General features: G+C 51.6%; 1 protein-coding gene across 9 annotated transcripts in view; it reads right to left on the bottom strand.

Annotated features, from left to right (window-relative positions):
• Nucleotides 1-766: 766 nt before the first annotated feature.
• The window catches only part of ebf1a (EBF transcription factor 1a), a 151,216-nt gene continuing 131,186 nt past the window's right edge, over nucleotides 767-20,796 (bottom strand). For 3 of the 9 annotated variants that reach the window (XM_064325293.1, XM_064325289.1, XM_064325290.1), the window contains 6 exons: nucleotides 14,788-14,853; nucleotides 13,578-13,803; nucleotides 10,557-10,736; nucleotides 7,821-8,015; nucleotides 6,585-6,653; nucleotides 767-3,483 (listed from right to left, as the gene is read on the bottom strand). In XM_064325293.1, the coding sequence (XP_064181363.1) occupies nucleotides 6,586-6,653; nucleotides 7,821-8,015; nucleotides 10,557-10,736; nucleotides 13,578-13,803; nucleotides 14,788-14,853 (735 nt within the window). In that variant the 3' untranslated portion in view covers nucleotides 767-3,483; nucleotide 6,585. The remainder of the gene's footprint in view (nucleotides 3,484-6,584; nucleotides 6,654-7,820; nucleotides 8,016-10,556; nucleotides 10,737-13,577; nucleotides 13,804-14,787; nucleotides 14,854-20,796) is intronic. The other 6 variants (XM_064325294.1, XM_064325295.1, XM_064325296.1 and 3 more) reach the window with 4 other exon arrangements.

The following is a 20,796-nucleotide window of genomic DNA, read 5'->3' as shown; positions in this document are numbered from 1 at the left end:
AAACCAGCTTTTTAAAAACTTTGTCCATCTTAATTTGTTTACGCAGTTGTTCGGTTCACAGACGACTTGTTACTTTTGTTTTAATTTATCAGTTTTGTCTGTGATTCAGGTACAAGTCCACCCGTAGTCAAACCACTGAACACATCATTTTATTTAAGAAAGAAAACGGGGAAATAATGCATAATAATAACCAAATAAATGTTTTTGTTTTTCAACAGTGCGGAACGCACAGGCCAGGAGTCAGCGAGCCGATTGGCTGTCTCATTTACCCAGGATAAATAAGCTCCGCCTGCTTGGGGATAAAGAGCGGTGCGTCCAATCAGAGGGCAGATGGCCAGTGACCTCAGCACACATCGCTATAGCGACCACGCGCCGCAGTGCTAATGCGGCCTGTTCTGTGGAGGCTATTTAATGGTGTTGCTGCTGATCGCGGAAGGGGGGGGGGGGGGGATTTATCGCTGCGATGTGTCTTTAAACGCAGATACGGTATTAAGTGTAGCTCTGTCAAGAAAACACAAAAAATACAAAACAAAAGGGCAGGCTTGGCTTAGACTAATAATGTAATGCCCCCCCCCCCGCCCCCAAGATCCCTGCTGTAACACACATTAAATATTAATCATAGCTCCTCTTGTCTCCTCAACCCCCGCCTCCCCCCTCCCTCTGCAAAATGAACAGTACAGTACAGACCCGTCCGCAGCTGATTGGCTGGTTATCCGAGCTCCAAGTGTTAGAAAAGCAACAGCAAGTAAACATCACGCCGAATAAAACAAACAGAAGAAAAAAACAGTTCATTTTGTGCTTTTTTTCCCTCCTTAAAAAAATGTTTTCTGTGGCGACAAAGGATGGCAGCGTGGTTGTACAATATACAGGTGAGGCGATGGGCGGAGGCTTGCATTGTTAAGGCATCTAAACTGCTGGTTCAGATTTCAGTGAGAAAATCAGAGAGAGGATACAGGTACAAAAGCAAGCATGAATAAAGGAAGTTTAAATAAAAAACAAGAAAAGAAGGAACAAAAGAACCAAAAAAAGGAAAGAAAGTATGTTCATATTATTTCCCTCCTGTCTTCCTAGGTACAATGCACAAAATGCAACCATCACTCTTAGAGGAAAAGAACCCATGCATATTATTATTAAAAACAGTATCAGTTTCTGTAAGCCTCAAAGAGTGAAACAAAAGATATATATTTATATATTCATATATTTTTTTTAAATCTACATAACTAAATACTATCAGAATAAGATGCTACTTTTTGTCATACATTTAGAAAAAAATTCCAAAATCCAAACAAACAAACAAACAAAAAAAACCTTTTCATTAACTTACAAATAATACAAAAATAGACGATGGATTTTCATGGATGGTCATTTTAAAAAATGGAAGCATGGCTTTAAAACAATACAAAAAAACAAAAAAACAATACAAATGAAAAATATCAAAATCACATTTAAACAGCAAGAACAGCAGTGGATGAGGAAACTAAACAGGTCGGCACTTCATCACATAGCGAACATACACAATAAAATTAAACTAGGGGAGGGAAGCAATGTACACAATCTGGAGATAAATACATTATTTATATGGATAATTTACAGAAATCCCCTCGCATTTTCAAAATCCTTTTATTTTTCCATTGGTGCGTTTGCAAGCTAATGTTGGTGGGATCTTGAGCATGTGGTAAACATAACATCAAAGACACTACTGTTAAGCTGCCTTAAGACATTTTAATGTATAAATATATTTTAAAAGAATGACTTTGGCAACAAAAAAAGCCTAATTACAAAAACTAACATAGGTTTTTCTATATACAAAACATTGATAGAAATTGAACAACTGCAATGATTAGACTGACGTTTGCTGGGTTTTGACACTACATTTGAGAAGCAGGTTAGTACAGTGCTGGCTTAATAAACTAACGTCCCCTAGTTAACAAAAAACTTCTATTTGTTCCAGCACTCTTTTCTCCGACCTTCAATCTTGTTAAAAGGCAAAAATAAGGAGCTCAAACATAAAGGGTGAATCTTATGATCACAGTCTCATTATGAAAGAAAAAAAAAACAATACAAAAACAATACCCCCCCCCCAAAAAAACCCCAAAACAAACAAAAAATAAAACACACACACACACACACAGAATTCCTTCACAAGGACCTACAAATATAAAAGCTTTCCTTCGTATAGTGAAAGTCCAAAATGGCAAAAAACACATTGATTGCATGTTTGTTTCTCCATTGATATTCCTGCACTGGGTAGCAGCAAAGAGTTTTTTTTTTTTTTTTTTAAATAAAGGGCTCTATTTACTTTCTCTAGGCCCTATACCTTCAGCTGTCCTGCCTCACACGGGGTTCATAAGACACAAGGTCCACATTATGGGGTCCCTGTTTATGGGGACCTGATACACACACACACACAGACTGTGAGTTTACTGCACAGAGAGTGTGAGATATCTGCACTGTATGAGCCATGATACACACACACACACACACAGAGTGTGAGACCTCTGCACTGTGGGGACGTCATACACACATGGAGAGTGTGAGATGACAGCATAGTGGGGCTGTGATACACACAGAGTGTATAATCTCTGCCTCATCAGGACCTGATACACACTGAGTACTAGATCTCTGTCCTGTGGTGTTGCGATACACACACACACACACAGGGGTGTGATCTCTGCATTGTGGGGTACCTGCTTCTGGTACCTGAATCTGGCTTGTTTCAGTGGGACGAGAAAATGAAGAACAAACATAACAGTGGCTACTGGCTGATGCCGTTGGCATACAGTGTGATGCTCGAGATAACCCAAAGGGAACTCTGTGCCTATCAACACCTGTGGAAATTGGCTCTTTAATAAAAGGTATTTCCATCTAACCTGGAAATTATTTCTAGAACGATTTAAATAAAAAGTAACTTCTTCATTAAAATATGACAGCATTTGCCAGGTAGAGCTGACTGACAGCCCCGCCCGTATGACCTACTCTAGGATTGTTCAAAAAACTCTCTCCTCTACCACCAGCTACATCGTTCTTCCATTCCAGACTTCAAACACACTGCTTTGATCAGCATCATAAATAAAAACAACACAAACCTTATATAGTGTTTTTTTGTGTGTATATTACAGTTTGTAAAAAGGCATTAGTTTGTTTGCTAAAATCAAAAAAGCGAACAGACAAACAAGCAGAGCGTTTCCAGAAATAAATATCCCCTCCCTTACATCAGCAGGGTTTGAATGCGTGTCCCAACAAGCTCCAACAGGTGATTACGAGGTTTAGAAATTTAAAAACCAAAAAAATGTTGCAAATTGTTCTTTTATGTTTTTCTTCTTTTTTTTTCCTGTTCAAACGTGATTCCTTAGCAAAGGGCCTGAGTTAAACTTTACATAATTCATCTAGAGTCACATTCTGTCCAAAACTGGGAGTCCAAAACGTGTCCTCGTCTTCATTCACAAATCCTCTACATCGGCGGAACTATCATTCCAGGAATTGCTGTGGGGTAGAAATAAAAGGGGAGGGGCAGTCCATTAGTCATGTGATCACACTCAGCATCATCTGTCTTCCAACAGTCACAAAACACAATCTGTTCTTGCATCTGCAGGAGACACTGAAGAAATATATACGCAACAAATAAAACACCTTTTCTACAGCACTTCTAATTAGGCATGAGACCAGCCATCGAAGCACTTGATTACTGCCTTTTCAAAAGCAGTTTATGTAACACGGCTATTTTTATTTATTTATTTATTTTTTGCTTCCATTATGGTAAACTATTAATTGAGCAGATCCAGGGCTGTGGATAAAGACTCAAGTCAACTTTAGAGAAGGAAAATTTCCCTTTGACGAAAGAAACATCTCCCACCCCCCACCACTCCCACACACCCAGCAAACACAGAACAGACACACAAAAAACCCCAACCAATGGATGGCTATGATACTAGAGACAAGGGCTTTAAGAAAAAAAACCATTTTCACGTGCCATGTGTGTGTGATCTCACTGGTGAAATGCAAATGGACGGACAGAGCAGCTCAGGAAAAAGGGAGATGTTTTTCAGCTGTATTGATATTCTGTTGTTATCCACACAGATGGTTTATTTGGGCCGAGGAACAGGACCCATCCTGTCCCAGGTGTGCTTCTCTGGAATTCGTGGTCTGGGCTGACAGATCGCAGGGTTGCTGCTGGGGAGTCTTTATTTAATGTATACCTCTTGGAGGGAAAAAGTGCTTATTACTGCAGGTTTGGCCTGACACAAGTTACTGCTGACAAACAGAAAACAAGACAGGGACTGTTTCTCTGCAGCTGGCTTCTGCTCCCCGGCTCAGTGTGGAAGACTGCTGAAGCAGTCAAACGGGTGATAACGCAAAGCCACGATAACGCAAAGCTGCGATAACGCAATGCTACGATAATTTTAAAGCTACGATAACACAAAGCCACGATAACGCAAAGCTATGATAACGCAAAGCCGCGATAACACAAAGCCACGATAAAACAAAGCTATGATAACACAAAGCCACGATAACACAAAGCTATGATAACGCAAAGCCGTAATAACACAAAGCCACATTAACACAAAGGTACGATAACGCAAAGCCACGATAACACAAAGCTATGATAACGCAAAGCCGTAATAACACAAAGGTACGATAACACAAAGCTACGATAACGCAAAGCCGTAATAACACAAAGGTACGATAACACAAAGCTACGATAACGCAAAGCCGTAATAACACAAAGCTACGATAACACAATGTCATGATAACACAAGGCTTCTCTAGTTCATGGAAGCACAAACGATGCTCACTCTCAGCATGCTGTACTTCCTGTATGTGTTTCTCTATGGAAATCTCCCACACCAGTATGCTGAGCTGGGCAGATGTAGGCACTGCTAGAGCAGGACCCCATTACACCAGCACTTCACCTGGCCTAACAGACCTGCCGTTAATAACGCATCCTCCCTGACCTTACTCAAACGGGCAGGTTTCCGGCCCGCGCCAACACCATCCCGGGGCAAAACAGGAAATGAAAAGGGAACCATCAGCTTGGTGCGGGGAATGCGTTTCTGTTACGGTCATGACCAGGACACCCGTGAGCGCCCTGAGGCTCCAGAGGGGTCATATCCCAGCCGTGTTCAGAGCACACGAGCATTTTGGCCTTTTGCACGGTTATGACCGCACACTGGCTTCCCGGGGGTGCGGGGGGGGGGGGGGGTGCCAGTTTCAGGGGGGTCTGGCGAACCCGGCTCTCGGCAGCGCAGAGCACGCGATCCCTTCTCCCTGAGAGCCTGCTGGCAGAACGAGCCCTCTCCCCTGTCCCACAATGCCCTGGGCCAATGCCAGGCCCTTTATTTACTTAATTCTTTAAAAGGGTCTCCGGGCCCTGCAGGGGACCGCCCCCCCCCCCCCCGTGCGGAACTATTTCTGAAAAATAAAAAAACAGAAATAAGAGAGGGGAGCGGAGGGAAGAGAGGGAAGAGAGGGAAAAAAGGGAAGAGAGGGAAGAGAGGGAAGAGAGGGGAGCGGAGGGAAGAGAGGGAAGAGACGAGAGCGGAGGGAAGAGAGGGAAGAGAGGGGAGCAGAGGGAAGAGAGGGAAGAGAGGGAAGAGAGGGAAGAGAGGGGAGCGGAGGGAAGAGAGGGGAGCGGAGGGAAGAGAGGGAAGAGAGGGAAGAGAGGGAAGAGAGGGAAGCGAGGGAAGAGGAGGAACGCATGTGGGGGCGCTAAGCGCTAGGACTCTGCCTCCCTTTGCCAAACACCAGGAGTCGGCCGCTGGCCTTTGGCCCAGTGCAAGGAAAGAAATAAACAACACAAGACAAAAGAAAAAAAAGAAGGGGAGAGATCAGAGCAGCCACCCCTTTGGGGGAGTGGAAGAGAAAAAAGGGAGGGAGGGAGGGAGGGAGAGAGAGAGAGAGAGAGAGAGAGAGAGAGGGAGAGGGAGATTCCTGTGTGAGCACAATTCCTCTCTTTGCCAGTGTACTGCAAACTGCATGACCCTCCCATCCCCACACGCACCCCTCCCATCCCCACACGCACCCCTCCCATCCCCACACGCACCCCTCCCATCCCCACACGCACCCCTCCCATCCCCACACGCACGCTTTTAGGGTTTTTCTTCTAAGGGCCGGGTGTGGATGAAACCTGAATGCATGCGGAACGTGTGCCTTAGTTCTCCTTCAACACGGTTTCATTTAAACATACAACTCGCTGGCCTGGAGATGTCGTTAGCCAGGGCTGGCATTATTAGTCAGCTGTAAATGAGGTTAATTGACTTATTTTCCTGTGTTGATTGCAAGGCGATGTACTATTTCCTGCCCATCAAGGCGATGAAAATGTGTGTGTGCCGGACAGCGTGTAACAGACTGCAGGAATTCAGGCTAAAGACCGGGGGAAAGCAAATGAAATGAGGTTTTATAAAAAACACACAAACAGGAAACAGGAAACAGAGAAGCTAGCACAGACACAGATGAAAGCAGACAGGAAGTGAGGTGCAGGAAGTGAAAGGGGAACTGAGAGGCATGTGGCATGCGCTCTGATCCGGGGGGGGAGGGAGGGGTGGATGGAGGGATGAGCGGATGGATGGAGAGCAGGAGTTACGTACTTTAGGAGAAGGATAGACCCTGCAGTGTGCCGGCTGTAGAGTACTTGCTAGAGTCCACAAAAGACTGATCTGAGGGGGGGAGGAGGGGGAGGAGAGGGGGGAGGGAGGGGTGGAGAGGAGGGGAGGAAGAACGGGCGGCAGGGGGGGAGGAGGGGAGGAAGAGGGTGAGGCAGGGGGAGGAGGGGAGGAAGAGGGGGAGGTGAGGCAGGGGGAGGAGGGGAGGAAGAGGGGGAGGCAGGGGGGAGGAGGGGAGGAAGAGGGGGAGGTGGGGGGGAGGAGAGAGAAGAGCGAAGTGTTATTTACAGGTGAAGCAGAGGCAAGTTAGGGCCAGAGCACACAGGGGTTAGAGCCTCACGCCGTGGGGGGTGGGCGGGGTGGGGTGGGGCGGGTGGTGGGGGGGTTAAGGGTACTGCTGGGTCCTCTGTCGCAGGAAGCTCTCCCAGCTCCTGCTCTTACCTGTGCAACACAACATTCCGCAGCGGAAACAGACACTTTCATCTTCCCAACAGAAAAGTCCCATTTAATCACATGACACACCTGGAACAAGGTAGGACAACGTAACCCCACAACCTGGAAACCAACATCAGCGCAATGCACTGTGGGATATCTACACGTAGACAGGCACTGGAAGCACTCGTGCATGTGTGTGTGCGTACATGTCTCTGTGTGTGTGTGTGTGTGTGTGCGCCTGTGTGTGCGTGCGTGTGTGCGTACATGTCTCTGTGTGTGTGTGTGTGTGTGTGCGCCTGTGCGTGCGTGCGTGTGTGCGTACATGTCTCTGTGTGTGTGTGTGTGTGTGTGTGTGTGTGCGTGCGTGTTTGTGTGTGCGTGTGCGTGTGTGTGTGTGTGGTGCACTGTGTGTGTGTGTGGTCATGTCTTGTGTGGTGTGTGTGTGTGTGTGTGCGTGCGTTGCGTGCTGTGTGTGTGTGTGTGTGTGCGCCTGTGCGCGCGTGCGTGTCTGCGTACATGTCTGTGTGTGTCTGTGTGTGTGTGTGTGTGTGCGTGTCTGTGTGAGCGTGTGTGTGTGCGTGTGCGCCTGTGCGCGCGTGCGTGTGTGCGTACTTGTCTCTGTGTGTGTGTGTGTGTGTGTGTGTGTGTGTGTGTGTGTGGTGTGTGGTGTGCGTGTCTGTGTGTGCTGTTTGTGTGGGTGTGTGTGTGTGTGTGTGTGTGTGTGTGTGTGTGTGTGTGTGTGTGTGTGTGTGTGTGTGTGTGTGTGTGTGTGTGTGCGCCCCTCACCTTGCAGCCCGTTGCCGTTGGCGCTGGTGCAGGTGGGCGGGGGCGAGGTTTGGGGCCGGACCACGGGGGCGAAGGCGCTCTTCTGCTTGACGGCCGACACCATGTTGGCGGGAGAGAAGGAGAAGATGCCCGACGAGCTGCTGCAGTTGGAGGGCAGGCTGGTGGAGGACGCCATCGTGGGGCTGGAGGGCACGACTGGGCACAGAGAGGGGACACAGTGAGCAACGACAGAGATACAGCACAGAGTTACAGCACAGAGTTACAGCATATAGATACAGCACAGAATTACAGCCAGCACAGAGATACAGCACAGAGCTACAGCACAGAGATACAGCACAGAGTTACAGCACAGAGCTACAGCACAGAGTTACTGCACAGAGCTACAGCACAGAGATCTACAGCACAGAGTTACAGCACAGAGCTACAGCACAGAGTTACAGCACAGAGCTACAGCACAGAGCTACAGCACAGAGTTACAGCACAGAGCTACAGCACAGAGATCTACAGCACAGAGTTACAGCACAGAGCTACAGCACAGAGTTACAGCACAGAGCTACAGCACAGAGCTACAGCACAGAGTTACAGCACAGAGTTACTGCACAGAGATCTACAGCACAGAGCTACAGCACAGAGTTACAGCACAGAGCTACAGCACAGAGCTACAGCACAGAGACACAGCACAGAGTTACAGCACAGAGCTACAGCACAGAGATCTACAGCACAGAGCGGGCTGGAACACTAAATGGACAGGGGTTGAGGGACAGGAGAGGGGAAGATGGAGGGCTGGAGTAGGATAGTACTGGCTTTTCTAAACTCCTGCACAGTCAATGCAGCATTTAAACGCTTTACTCAAAAGGGAAAAGGAAAACCAGAAAGAACAGAGTGACGTAACTGTGGTATTACAGCGGCTCCAGGGAACATTAACACACAGTGCTTAAAGATCAAGTCAGTCTGTTCACAGGAACATCCAGTCTTCAGCATCACTCCGTCTTAATTTAACTTCCAAAAAAAAAAAGAGAAAGCAAACGGAGGTCCCGTGTGCCAGTCACACGCCTGACGGATCGTTGCACACGGTACAGCTGAGCGTCACATCAGAACCGCGTTTATCCAACTCTCCACCGTCTCCCAACACACAGAGAGCATTTTCTCCCTCAACGATTTTTTCAATCGAAGCCTTCATACATCACCCCCCCCCCCATAGCCCCCGCTCACTTTACTGTTGTTATTAGCTCACGTTTAAAATTTTATAGCGCTTCCCAGGGAGAAAAAAAAATTACTATTAATGTCATAATCCATTTATGAAGGCCTAACTAATCAATTAATGAAAATTGGAACTACAAAGCCGGCCAGCGTATTGATTGAGAGTGTCTGCGCCTCTGGAAATACTTGTTAACATCGTGGAATCAAAGTGCCGAAATTGAATTGCTACTCCTGCAATTAGTTTATTGATTTAATTAAGAGTCTTTAATTGAGGAGCCGTGGGGGAAGATTGGTGTTGCCGGAGTGGTCAGGCGTTATGGACAAGCTTTACCGGGGGACGGGTGATCTCTCTCTCAGCCCCCTCTCTTAAAGAGACAGGCACATCACAGGTGCACCGTGGGGAGAGCGGCACGTTCTGTTTTCACACTGACGTGTGTCAGTATCGAACCGGCGGCGCCTGCAATCAGTCTGAGAGCTGTGAAGTGCAAATTGTTTACCGACAACTGTGGGTGTGTTTTCGTCTTCTTTTTTATTTTTTATTTTTTTTAGATTTCTCACCAGGATCTCCTCGTCACCCCGCAACAGGAAGCGCGAAGCGCTAGGGAAGCGCTAGGGAAGCGCTAGGGAAGCGCTAGGGAAGCGCTCGGGAAGCGCTAGGGAAGCGCTAGGGAAGCGCTAGGGAAGCGCTAGGGAAGCGCTAGGGAAGCGCTAGGGAAGTGTTGCTCTGCGCGTTTCACGCCGTAATTAAACCAAACCAACACACCGGTGCGCGAGGAGGAGTCCTGTTTGTGTAATCGGAAAAAAGGTCAAAAATTAAGTGGGAGGAGGAGGAGAGAAGAGCCAGCGTGCGGGGAGAGGGAACAGATTTGAGATTAAGGGGACAGGGAGAGAGACGCTGAGGGCTTCGCCGCCCCGCTGGAGCACTGGAATGTTCCGGAAGCCCCAGCGGGGACAGTGACAGACCAGACAGCGCGAGCGTCACGCGCAGGGGTGCGTGCAGCGAAACATACAGGATAAAAACACGCAAACGTTAGGAATATTTCTCCCGTCATCGTTCAGAGAAAAAATAAAACTGATCCCTCCTTTCTCCAGGGCTACAGAAGATGCTGATTACTGGTCCAGTGTACGACCGTGAGGTAAAGGGGGATTGTTCTGCAGTGAAAACTAACAAATAAACATCAAACCTCATTGCAAACAGAGCCATTGGTAGAGAGAGGCAGGGAGGGGCAGTTGGGGTGGACAGGGGCAGAAAGTGGGGAAGTAGCGGTGGAGAGCACTAGTAGGGGGCAGGGAGGGGCAGAAAGAGTTGCGAGGCAGAAAGGGGGCGGAGCATACTCTGAAAGGGGGCAGGGCGTGCTCAGAAAGGGGGCGGAGCGTGCTCAGAAAGGGGGTGGGACATGCTCAGAAAGGGGGCGGGGCATGCTCAGAAAGGAGGCGGGACATGCTCAGAAAGGGGGCGTGGCATGCTCAGAAAGGGGGCGGGGTATACTCAGAAAGGGGCGGGGCGTGCTCAGAAAGGGGGCGGGCCGTACTCACTGGCGTAGGGCGAGTTGGCGGCGGAGCCGTTGAGGAAGTTGGGCGAGCCGCCCAGCGTGGACATGCCGGTGCCGCCGTAGCCGTTCATGTTGGTGCTGACCGAGCTGTAGCTGCTCTGCTGAGGCGTGGTGCTCGGAACATAACCGTGCGGAGAGACGCTGCTCGTGTTCCGGCTGAAACCTGCCGGAGGGGCGGGGGGGGGGGGGGAGGGGAGGGAGAGAGGGGAGAGAGGGAGGAGGGAGGAGGGAGGAAGAAGGGAGGGAGCGAGGGGAGGAGAGAGGGAAGGTGGAAGGGGAGGAGGGAAGAGGTCAGATTAAATGTCACCGGGTCTGTGGGTAAAAGCACAGCCCTGTGGCTGCAGATCGTCACAGGCAGATCTGGGGGGTGATGGCCGGCGAGTCTGTTTTCCGACACCGCTGCCCCGCCCCCCCGGCCTACCGCCCTCCCGCCCCCCCGCCCACGCCCAAACTTAAGGGTGCCATGGCAATGATGAGAGGTGCTCCAGGAAAAAGGTCAGACCTGAGCGTGAACTCAGATCGAAGCGGCTGCCCTGGGTCCCCCCATCCCGGGCTCGGACCACGCCCCCCCCTCCCGGGTCGGACCGCGCCCCCCCGCACACGTGACCCTGATCTCCAGGGTTAGCGGCGCGGTCCGGGCTGCTCCACTCGAGCAAACACACATATATATGATAATGCCCGACCGCGCGGCTCCAGCGGCTCCAGCGGCTCCAGCGCGGCTCGCACCGGAGACGCCGGCCCGGCTGAATTATTCATGCGCGGCGCGGGATTGGTGGACTCCCGCCGCCGAAATCGCCGCGGCTGGCGGTGTACAAACGAGCCGGGAGCTGAAATACATACATTGAGGAAATTTGGGCCGGCAGGACGTGCGCTCTGTTCTGCGCTAAGCTGATGGACAGAGCGGCTGGCAGCACGCCCCCCCCCCCCCACCCCCCCGCAGACAGCGTGCTCCTCCTGTGAGCGAGCCGTGTCCCAGCAGGCCGTGCGGCGGGGGCGGGGGGTGTGACGGCGGCGGGGGCGAGAGAGCGGGCCGATGAGCTGAATCAGGGCCGGGACACACTCCCGCCCCCCGCCCCGCGGGACGCCCCCGCTAGCCGTCGGGGTTAGCGCCGGATTCGGAGCGAGGCTCTCAAAGGCGGTCCAGCGGGACAATATCCCTCTCTTAGATCCCCCCCTTACCCTCCACTACCCCCCCCTCAAACACACACCACTCAGAACAGAAATCACAGGGATCTCAGAGATACAAGACTGCAGGAGTGACAGACAGCATTATCATAAAGGCACTGACTCTAAAAATGTATTATAATCACAGAGAGGGATTGTTAGCAGTTGTTTAACTTGCTGCGGACAGTTATTGTAAAATACCATAATCAACCTGGGTCGTCAATTTCAGACACATTCTATATGTACGCTTTGGCAAAATTTGCAAATGTACTTCATACCAATAAAGTATTTTTGAATTTGAATTTGAGAGCGATGAAATGTCAGTGGCATCTGTGGCAGTACACTGGAAGGTAACAGGAGTAGCATATCTGGCTAATTTACAGTATCTACGGTACGGTATCTGTGTCTCAGAGTTAGCGTGGAGTTAGAGGTCATACCACAACACGACTGTAACAATCACTCAGTGCTACGAAAGCCTGCATTCCCTCCAGGAAAGGGATTTTTTGGGAACGGGGGCTAAACCTGAAGTCCCGATGTCAGCAGGTCTGTCAGAGGGTCGGGTTTGACGGACAGGAGGGACGTGAGGAGAGACGCTCGCTGTATAAATATACATGGGAGTCTTAAACGCTGACTCTGGAGGAAGCAGTGTGGAGATCTCGCTGCAGGACTTCCTGCTGGTGCAAAAAAGGCTGCTCTGCTCTCCAACACCCCCCCCCCTCCAAACCAGTGCCCCTCCCCCTCCCCCCTCAAACCAGCGCCCCCCCCAAACCCGCCCCGCCCCCCCCCCGCGGCGATCGTTATGGCTGACTTTACATAAATCATCATCATAAAAGAGCCCGAATCCCCACACTCTGCACACGCGCTCGTCAGGTAGAGATGGGGTCACCAGGTCAATGCTGATGCTTCACACCTCCTCCCTCCCCTCTCCCTCCCCCTCCCCCTCCTCCTCCTCCTCTCCCCCCTTCCCTCCTCCTCTCCCCTCCCTCCTCCTCTCCCTCCCCCTCCTCTCCTCCTCCCTCTCCCTCCTTCTCCTCCTCCTCTCCCCCCTCTCTCCTCCTCCTCCCCCCTCCTCCTCTTCTCCTACTCCTCCTCCTCTCTGTCCTCCTCCTCTCATCTCCCCTCTCCTCCTCCCTCTATCCCCCTCATCTCCCCTTCTCTCCACCCCTCCCCCTTCCTCTCTCCTCCTCTCTCTCCCTCTCGCTCTTTCTCTCTGTCTTTTACCTTCGTTTGAATTCATCCTCCAAGCCAGGTTCACAGATCAATATAAACAATCTGGAAAATGCCTTGTTTACGTTCCTGTAACTTAATTATTGAGCTTGGCTGAATGGGTGTGATCTCGTGAAGACGCGTGATTATGAGTAATGTTGATAGCGCTGTCGCAGTTATGTGAAAATGATATAATCCTGGATAATCTCAGCAGTATACAAACGCAGGCTGTGTTACAGGGGGATAAACGGCGGGAAATGAAAGAGGATCTTCTGCATTTTTCTGCTCGTTACTCTGGAGATCGATTGAGTCACATCTCTGTGAGGGTGTTATGTGGTGAGATCAATTTATGAGGTGGGAGTGGCTTGTGGCTTCTCATCCTGATTGGTGAGATAAACTTGTGAGGTGAGAGTGGCTAGTCGTTCCTCATCCTGATTGGTGATATAAATTTGTGAGGTGGGAGTGGCTTGTGGCTCCTCACCCTGATTGGTGATATAAATTTGTGAGGTGGGAGTGGCCTGTGGTTCCTCACCCTGATTGGTGATATAAATCTGTGAGGTGGGAGTGGCTCGTGGTTCCTCATCCCGATTGGTGAGATAAAGGAATGAGGTGGGAGTGGCCTGTGGTTCCTCACCCTGATTGGTCAGATGAGCGAGTGAAGTGGGAGTGGCCTGCAGTTCCTCACCCTGATTGGCTCCCTGCGTGGATTCAGACACGTTGACGGCGAGCTGGCCGGTGAAGGAGTTGACCCCCATCATGCCCCCGTGGACGGAGCTGTTGGCCAGGCCCAGCTGGTTGTGGTTCCGCGGGACGTTGTAGAGGGCCTCGGCGATGTCCGCCGCTCGTTTCAGGATGATCTCCTGCGGGGGGGGGGGGGGGGGGGGGTCACCATCGGGGCAGTCAGGAGTCAGCGGCACAATATCGACAATCATGAGACAACGTACGTCCCTGTGATAATTCTGGCCGGGTGGGCGGAACAGAAATCCGTGCGGACGTTTAAAGATGGAGTGCCTCTGTGCCAGTTTGAAAAAACAACACTGGAGGCTAAATGTGCGATGAATGAACGCACTTGTGGACTCGCACAAGCCTGATGTATTACTGCATTAAAATAACAGCCTGAGGGAGGTCACAACACACGAGCCTGTTATTCACGCAAAGTGAGGACTTCATAATGCTCAGGAGCATCGGTGATCTATAATTATTCAGGACGGAGTGTAGCACAGTGGGTAAGGAACTGGGCTTGTAACCAAAAGGTCGCAGGTTTGATTCCCAGGTAAGGACACTGCCGTTGTACCCTTGAGCAAGGTACTTAACCTGCATTGCTTCAGTATATATCCAGCTGTATAAATGGATACAATGTAAAATGCTATGTATAAAGTGTGATAATCGCCTGGATAAGAGCGTCTGCTAAATGCCTCTAATGTAATGTAATAATTAGTCCTTGTACTGTATGGCATGTTTGTTTTTCCGGCTTTGAGTGACATAGCTGTGGAGTTCCTCTCTCTCTCTCTCTCTCTCTCTCTCTCACACACACACACACACACTTTCTCTCTCAAACACACACACACACACACACACTTTCTCTCTCACACACACAGACACACAAGCATGCTTCTCTCTCCCCCCGCCTCTCTCTCTCCGTCTCCACACATCACACACACACACACACACACGTGCTCTCTCTCTCACATACACACACACACGCTAAGGTCATGGCTGAAAGTAATCCCCCACAGTGCAGAATGGCTGAGCGGGGTCCCCTGTGTACCCCCTTAACTCCCCCCCCCCCTCCACAGCGGTGCTGCTGCTCAGGGATTGGACAGGATGAGGGCGGGGCAACTCACCTGGTTATTATGAGGCATTCCGTACAGAGCTTCTACAAGATCTGCCGCCCTCTTCAAAATCACTTCCTGTAGAGAGAGGGAAGGAGAGAAAGAGGGGAGAAGAGAGATACAGAGAGAGAAAGTGAGGGGAGAGAGAGAGAGAGACTTTAATTCAACGCTTGATTTGGTCAGATTTTACATTTTTGTACCCTTCTTTCAGTAATGCTCGAATATTGTGCTGATGCTCTGATATCAGAGTCTTACAGGACGGTCCAGTATAGCAGTGTCACAGTGTGTTTGCAGTGTTGTAGCAGTGTGTCACAGTGTGCTTGCAGTGTTGTAGCAGTGTGTCGCAGTGTCGCAGTGTGTTTGTAGAGTGGCAGAGTGCTGCAGAGTGTTGTAGTGTGTCACAGTGATGCAGTGTGCTTGCAGAGTGGCAAAGTGCTGCAGAGTGTTGTAGTGTCACAGCGATGCAGTGTGTTTCAGAGCGACTCTCTCCTCTCTCCCAGGTAAAAGCCGTATTCAGCTGTAATGGCAACACTAACGCAGAGCTTCATTGTGTTCAGCCTCACCCAGGGCCTCATGGGAGAAGAAGGCCATAATTGCAATCATTTTGCTGTCATCGTTATTCATTTTTTATATAAATGCCTTTTTGTGAAACAAGCCTGACAAGCTTTTAGTTTGAGCATTAACATAATTTCCCATGTGTGGATTTTAATGGCAAAGAACTCTCCAACTTCTGTTGACTTAAGACTTTCCAGCATCCTCTTCAGGAAGATGAAGATGCAGGCCTGCCCTGCCAGAGGAGGTCATCTCAGGTGCACAAGCAGAGGGTCACAAAATGCGCTTTGGAGATTAGAATAATCCTTCATTCTTTGAAGGGGTGCACTATGGGAAATAATTCATAAGATTTTATCTGAGGGGTGAGAAAAAGACGGGCAGAGAGAAAGAAGAAGAGAGAGAGAGAGAGAGAGAGAGAGAGAGAGGGAAGATAGATTTTGGAGCCTGGAGACCCTGCTCAAGCAGGCCTGGTTCTGGTTAATCGACTCTCTTGTTTTTCTTTCTCCCACCTAAAACCCAGTTTTATAAGTACAGTGCGCATAAGCACACATCCTGACCCCGCGGACGTATTTACCGTTTCCGCCGGGCCCCGGTAACTCGTTTGTCTTCCTCCCACCCTCGTCTTCGCTCTCCGAGCGAGAGCGCGGTGCCCGGGCGCCCCCACCCCCCCTCCCCGCCCCCCCGTTTAAAACTTAATGCGCCGGACCCAGGAAAACGCGCTCGCCGCGCGACAACCAGAAAATTGCTCTCACCTCCCCGCGGTAACCCTCGCCGAGAAGGACCCCCGCGGCCCAGCCCGCGCGGCGGGGGGGACGGGGACGGGGGGGCAGCCGGCATATTGCCTTTCAATCAGCCGCGGGACCCCCCCCCTCCACCGACACACCGAACATGACGAGGAGGTCAGGAAAGCAATAAAGATTTTAGTGCGCTGTCCAAGGCGCTAAATTCACTCAATAATGGGAGCGCTGCCACTGTGTTAACCTCTCATTACCAGCGCCTTCCAGGGGGGGGGCGGGAACGCTTTGGGGCGCAGGGGTGCAGTTTGGGGTGTGGGGAGGGGGAGGGAATGCAGGCGGGCCTCGCTTTGGGGCACGGGGGTGCGTGATTGGGAGAAGAGGGGACCCAGGGAGAGTAAGTGCTTCTTTAGTATGTACACGCGGCCCACGCCCCCCCCCCCCCGCATTTCCTCCCAAACGCGAGACACATCCCTCTGGGGGGAGAGACGGGGACGAGGGAGGGCTGAGATTTCTGCCATTATGCACAGCTGGACCCCCCCCGAGCCAAAGCCCGCTGTACGCCTCCTCATCCCCCCCCCCCCAACGAGAGTGGCTGTCGCTGTGCAGCCCTCAATACTCAACATCAGTTCCTGGTCCGAAAGCGAAATGCGTTCTTCCTCCTGTGCCCCCCCCCCCCCCGCCTCTGCCTCCTCTCCCCTCGCACCCGGGACCCCCCGCACGGCGCCGTCTCCTTGGTGACGGGGGGATCTGATTACGGCAGGCCGAACGCTCGGCCAGACCAGCAGATGAGGGACATTAGGGAGGCTGTGCAGCGGGAAGCCGCGCCTGTGGCCGCCGCCCATTTCCTCCCGACAGGCATCGCCACGGTAACGCAGGGCCAGAAGCGCAGAGCAGAGCGTCGGGGACGCAGCCAAGCCGGTAACACAATAAGCGAGCCCACTCCGTCCCGGGCCACCAACGCCCAACAACCTGCAGCAACACAAACACACATCTGTGTTTGGTTACGAAGCTCTGCCATAAATGTCCTCAGGCACCACACACACTACCACACACACACACACACCTGCACACACACACAAACACACACTCTGTGTTTGTGTTAAACAGTGAAGCTCTGCCATATGTCCCAGCGCGCGCGCACACACACACACACACACACACACACACACACACACACACACACACACACACTCCTCTCTGAAGCTCTTCTCTAGTGTCTGGCTGACATGCGACTCAGTGATGAGTAGTTCAGCTGACAGCGTGCGCCTGGCCGCTGAGCTCTGGCGCGGTGTTCTGGGAAGGGCCGGGTGATGGCGGTGATGACGGTAATGTGATACGCAGTCATTAGGGGAGGAAATGCGCAGAGAATCTAAAGTTTAAGTCGCATCTGGACATGAAGACGACGAGCAGCATGCCACAGTGAGAAACTGCAGAAATGTTTTCCTGCGCTTGTTCATTTGGGTTTTATCGTCTTCTAATGCTCCATTACAGCCGCAGTACACGCAGGGTCAGAGTCATCCGTCTGACGGGAAAAGCAGAAACGGTGATGTCATACTTCCTGCGCTGGCCCCCTGACCCCAGCGCTCCTTCTACGGCAGGCTCTGGTCTCCGTCCCCCCCCCCCCCACACCCCCAGCCTACAGCCTGGCCACTGACAACGGTCTTAAAAAGAATTACTTAGAATTTCAAAAGTAAAAAGAATATGAACAAGAAGAGGAAGAAGAAGAATACAGTCTGTTGGGTGGCTTGTTGACTTTGGGGACACTTTCTAAGTGTTTTAGTAATACAGTAATCACTCATTCATATTTTAGCGATAACTGTTCCTTGTTTTTCTCTGTTTGCAGAAAGGCTAACTGCGTTTTAAAGTTCAGCGCTGATTTAGCCCACAGCTCTTATGTCATCACTCACTCCACTGCCGCATGAGTTACACATTTTCATCTCCCTTCAGTGAAGTGACTAATTCAACAGTGTGGCGGCTCCACGAGCAGCCCGTGTGGGTTACGCTAGCTCGCTTAGCACGAGCAGCCCGTGTGGGTTACGCTAGCTCGCTTAGCACGAGCAGCCCGTGTGGGTTACGCTAGCTCGCTTAGCACGAGCAGCCCGTGCGGGTTACGCTAGCTCGCTTAGCACGAGCAGCCCGTGTGGGTTACGCTAGCTCGCTTAGCACGAGCAGCCCGTGTGGGTTACGCTAGCTCGCTTAGCACGAGCAGCCCGTGTGGGTTACGCTAGCTCGCTTAGCACGAGCAGCCCGTGTGGGCTACGCTAGCTCGCTTAGCACGAGCAGCCTGTGGGTTACGCTAGCTCGCTTAGCACGAGCAGCCCGTGTGGGTACGCTAGCTCGCTTAGCACGAGCAGCCCGTGTGGGTTACGCTAGCTCGCTTAGCACGAGCAGCCCGTGTGGGTTACGCTAGCTCACTTAGCACGAGCAGCCCGTGTGGGTTACGCTAGCTCGCTTAGCACGAGCGCCGGTGGTTACGCTAGCTCGCTTAGCACGAGCAGCCCGTGTGGGTTACGCTAGCTCGCTTAGCACGAGCAGCCCGTGTGGGTTACGCTAGCTCGCTTAGCACGAGCAGCCCGTGTGGGTTACGCTAGCTCGCTTAGCACGAGCAGCCCGTGTGGGTTACGCTAGCTCGCTTAGCACGAGCAGCCCGTGTGGGTTACGCTAGCTCGCTTAGCACGAGCAGCCCGTGTGTGAGGTTACGCTGTAGCTCGCTTAGCACGAGCAGCCCGTGTGGGTTACGCTAGCTCGCTTAGCACGAGCAGCCCGTGTGGTCGCTACGCTAGCAGCCTGGTACGCTAGCTCGCTTAGCACGAGCAGCCCGTGTGGGTTACGCTAGCTCGCTTAGCACGAGCAGCCCGTGTGGGTTACGCTAGCTCGCTTAGCGGGGCTGCGAGAGTCTGCCGTGGCGTCCACGCTCGTGTGGGCTGGGAGACAGTGCAGGTGACATCACCACCTCTATGATGTCATCGCCCTCCTCCACACGGGTGGGGTGCAGCATGATGTCATCGTCAAAAGGTCAGCGAGACCATGACATCACTGCTGGCTGACGGTATCTGTGCCGGAGCCCCACCCCTTTCAGGATGATGTCATCGCTCTGTGTGACTCAGTTTTCTGCCTTATTAATAAATAACGACAAAAAAAACTGTTGTTTCTGAGGTGTGGATAACCAACCCAGGATGGCAGAGCGACAGTATAAGTGTCAGGTGTGTGAGAGACTGTTTCAGGATGAGCGTGTGTGTGTGTGTGTGTGAGAGACTGTTTCAGGATGAGCGTGTGTGTGTGTGTGTGTGAGAGACTGTTTCAGGATGAGCGTGTGTGTGTGTGTGTGTGAGAGACTGTTTCAGGATGAGCGTGTGTGTGTGTGTGTGTGAGAGACTGTTTCAGGATGAGCGTGTGTGGTGGTGTGTGCGTGTGAGAGACTGTTTCAGGATGAGCGTGTGTGTGTGTGTGCGTGTGTGTGTGCGTGTGTGTGTGTGTGTGTGTGTGTGTGTGTGAGACTGATGTGTTAAGCAGCAGGCAAGGATACGGTTTGAACAGTGAAAAGGACCTGTGTGTAGCACTGGTGTGCAGACAGGGTGTAGCACTGGTGTGCAGACAGGATGTAGCGCTGGTGTGTAGACAGGATGTAGCGCTGGTGTGTAGACAGGATGTAGCGCTGGTGTGTAGACAGGGTGTAGCACTGGTGCGTAGACAGGATGTAGCACTGGTGTGTAGACAGGGTGTAGCGCTGGTGCGTAGACAGGGTGTAGCACTGGTGTGTAGACAGGGTGTAGCACTGGTGTGTAGACAGGGTGTAGCACTGGTGTGTAGACAGGGCATAGCGCTGGTGCGTAGACAGGGTGTAGCACTGGTGTGTAGACAGGGTGTAGCGCTGGTGCGTAGACAGTGTGTAGCCTGTCTACACTGACGTAGACGGATGTGTAGAATGTGTGTGTAACAGCAGGATCAGGGCTGGTGGCTACAGGGGATCTGTCCTTAAAGCAGAACCCAGCACTCCCTCCCTGACCCCACTTTTAATCAGGCTACTGAAAACAGTTAAGCCCCCTGATTAATTACTTTAGCTAAATTTCCCTAATTAAAGTGAGGAACGGTGCTGGGGGGCAGGGTTTGGGTCCGCTCCCTTCGTGGAGAACATGTGTTAGCCAGTCTGGCCCTGAGGGGAACGAGGCCGCTCCAACCCTCCCCCTCCATCCGCCCTCCATCCTCCCTCCATCCCCCCACTCAATATCACCCCCTCCATCCCAACACTCAATACCAGCCCCCTCCGTACTGCCATTAGACTCACCCCCCTGCCCCCACCCAACCAGCCCCCATCATACCTGTCACTCAAGGTGCTCTTTCACTGATGTCTCCTCCCTGCATAATTCATAAGACACCCCCACCCCCAACGCCCAACCCCCCCAACTGAAAGGTTTCTCTTCGTCAGGCGATAGCACGATAGCACTTCCCTATTTGCGTTTCCACGGTGATTCGGTGGTGGTGGTGGTGGTGGTGGTGGGGGGTGGGGGTTTCCGTAGAATAACAGCACCTGCTTTCCGCTTGCTCTGCCCTGCAAGGTCAAAGGTCACAGCAGAGAACGGATGCAGGGCTTCAAATGAACCTCGCTGGACGGAGTCTGGAGCCAGTCTACCTCCTGGGCCTCTCAGTGATCTGCCATCACGCTCTGGTGCCATAATATCTGAGCTATGCATGACTGGCGCACTGAGTCTTATAAATGCTCATCTGTGCCATC

The sequence above is a fragment of the Anguilla rostrata genome, chromosome 3, assembly GCF_018555375.3.
Source record: "Anguilla rostrata isolate EN2019 chromosome 3, ASM1855537v3, whole genome shotgun sequence".
Classification (NCBI taxonomy): domain Eukaryota; kingdom Metazoa; phylum Chordata; class Actinopteri; order Anguilliformes; family Anguillidae; genus Anguilla; species Anguilla rostrata.
This window is presented reverse-complemented; position numbering and strand designations above follow the sequence as displayed.